The 2,447-nt window shown below is 49.0% G+C and overlaps 1 protein-coding gene across 1 annotated transcript; it reads left to right on the forward strand.

Annotated features, from left to right (window-relative positions):
• The first annotated feature begins 264 nt into the window (after window positions 1-264).
• LOC139539322 (keratin-associated protein 6-2-like) lies at window positions 265-717 on the forward strand. Its single transcript, XM_071342148.1, has one exon. It carries the CDS (start codon window positions 265-267, stop codon window positions 715-717), a length of 453 nt encoding a protein of 150 aa, XP_071198249.1.
• The last annotated feature ends 1,730 nt before the right edge of the window (window positions 718-2,447 follow it).

Below are 2,447 nucleotides of genomic sequence, written 5' to 3' on the forward strand. Positions count from 1 at the left end.
CAGTCTACAGCAGAGACCACAGCACTGACTACAGCACCACTACAGCAGACTACATCATAGACTACAGCACAGTCTACAGCACAGACTACATACAGCACAGTGTACAGCATAGACAACAGCACCGTCTACAGCAAAGTCTACAGCAGAGACCACAGCACAGACTACAGCACCGACTACAGCACTGACTACAGCACAGTCTACAGCATAGACTACAGCACAGACTACAGCACAGTCTACAGCACGGTCTACAGCATAGACTACAGCATGGACTACAGCACAGACTACAGCACAGTCTACAGCACGGTCTACAGCACAGCCTACAGCACAGTCTACAGCACAGTCTACAGCACAGACTACAGCAGTGTCTACAGCACAGTCTACAGCACAGTCTACAGCACAGTCTACAGCACAGACTACAGCACAGTCTACAGCACAGACTCCAGCACAGACTCCAGCACAGACTCCAGCACAGACTCCAGCATAGACTCCAGCACAGTCTACGGCACAGTCTACGGCATAGACTACGGCACAGACTACGGCACAGACTACGGCACAGACTACGGCACAGTCTACGGCACAGTCTACGGCACTGTCTACGGCACTGTCTACGGCACTGTCTACGGAACAGTCTACGGCACTGTCTACGGCACTGTCTACGGCACAGTCTACGGCACAGTCTACGGCACAGTCTACGTCAAGTCAACTCAAATACAGTGAGAAGCAAAAGAAGTGGAAAAAGATAGTGTGTGTAAGGAGATGGGATGAGACAAAGATGACCGAGAGGACACAGAAAGAAAGAGAGGTAGTGAGGGGGAATGAAGAAGAGATGGAAAAAGCGTGAGGGTGAAGTAGAGGGTGAAGTAGAGGGTGATAGGGAGAGAAAGAAAGAAGTAAAGAGAATATATTGATTGTGGTGGGGTCAGGGTAATGTTCTGAAACCAGGTCACGTAGACAATACAGCCTGGGGCACTGCACTACACACTACACTAGACCACTCTGCACTACACACTACACTAGACCACTCTGCACTACACACTACACTAGACCACTCTGCACTACACACTACACTAGACCACTCTGCACTACACACTACACTAGACCACTCTGCACTACACACTACACTAGACCACTCTGCACTACACACTACACTAGACCACTCTGCACTACACTAGACCACTCTGCACTACACTAGACCACTCTGCACTACACATACACTAGACCACTCTGCACTACACACTACACTAGACCACTCTGCACTACACTAGACCACTCTGCACTACACACTACACTAGACCACTCTGCACTACACTAGACCACTCTGCACTACACACTACACTAGACCACTCTGCACTACACTAGACCACTCTGCACTACACACTACACTAGACCACTCTGCACTACACTAGACCAGTCTGCCCTACACTAGACCACTCTGCACTACACACTACACTAGACTACTCTGCACTACACTAGAACACTCTGCATTACACTAGACCACTCTGCACTACACACTACACTAGACCACTCTGCACTACACACTACACTAGACAACTCTGCACTACACTAGACCACTCTGCACTACACACTACACTAGACCACTCTGCACTACACACTACACTAGACCACTCTGCACTACACTAGACCACTCTGCACTACACACTACACTAGACCACTCTGCACTACACTAGACCACTCTGCACTACACACTACACTAGACCACTCTGCACTACACTAGACCACTCTGCACTACACACTACACTAGACCACTCTGCACTACACACTACACTAGACCACTCTGCACTACACATACACTAGACCACCCTGCACTACACTAGACCACTCTGCACTACACACTACACTAGACCACTCTGCACTACACACTACACTAGACCACTCTGCACTACACACTACACTAGACCACTCTGCACTACACACTACACTAGACCACTCTGCACTACACACTACACTAGACCACTCTGCACTACACTAGACCACTCTGCACTACACTAGACCACTCTGCACTACACATACACTAGACCACTCTGCACTACACACTACACTAGACCACTCTGTACTACACACTACACTAGACCACTCTGCACTACACTAGACCACTCTGCACTACACACTACACTAGACCACTCTGCACTACACATACACTAGACCACCCTGCACTACACATACACTAGACCACCCTGCACTACACACTACACTAGACCACTCTGTACTACACACTACACTAGACCACTCTGCACTACACTAGACCACTCTGCACTACACACTACACTAGACCACTCTGCACTACACATACACTAGACCACCCTGCACTACACATACACTAGACCACTCTGCACTACACACTACACTAGACCACTCTGCACTACACACTACACTAGACCACTCTGCACTACACACTACACTAGACCACTCTGCACTACACATACACT

The sequence above is a fragment of the Salvelinus alpinus genome, chromosome 15 (genome assembly GCF_045679555.1).
Source record: "Salvelinus alpinus chromosome 15, SLU_Salpinus.1, whole genome shotgun sequence".
NCBI classification, from domain to species: Eukaryota; Metazoa; Chordata; class Actinopteri; order Salmoniformes; family Salmonidae; genus Salvelinus; species Salvelinus alpinus.

What these genes read in the sequence shown, in the direction of transcription:
- LOC139539322 (XM_071342148.1), top strand. Translation starts at nt 265, where the DNA reads ATGGACTACAGCACAGACTACAGCACAGTCTACAGCACGGTCTACAGC.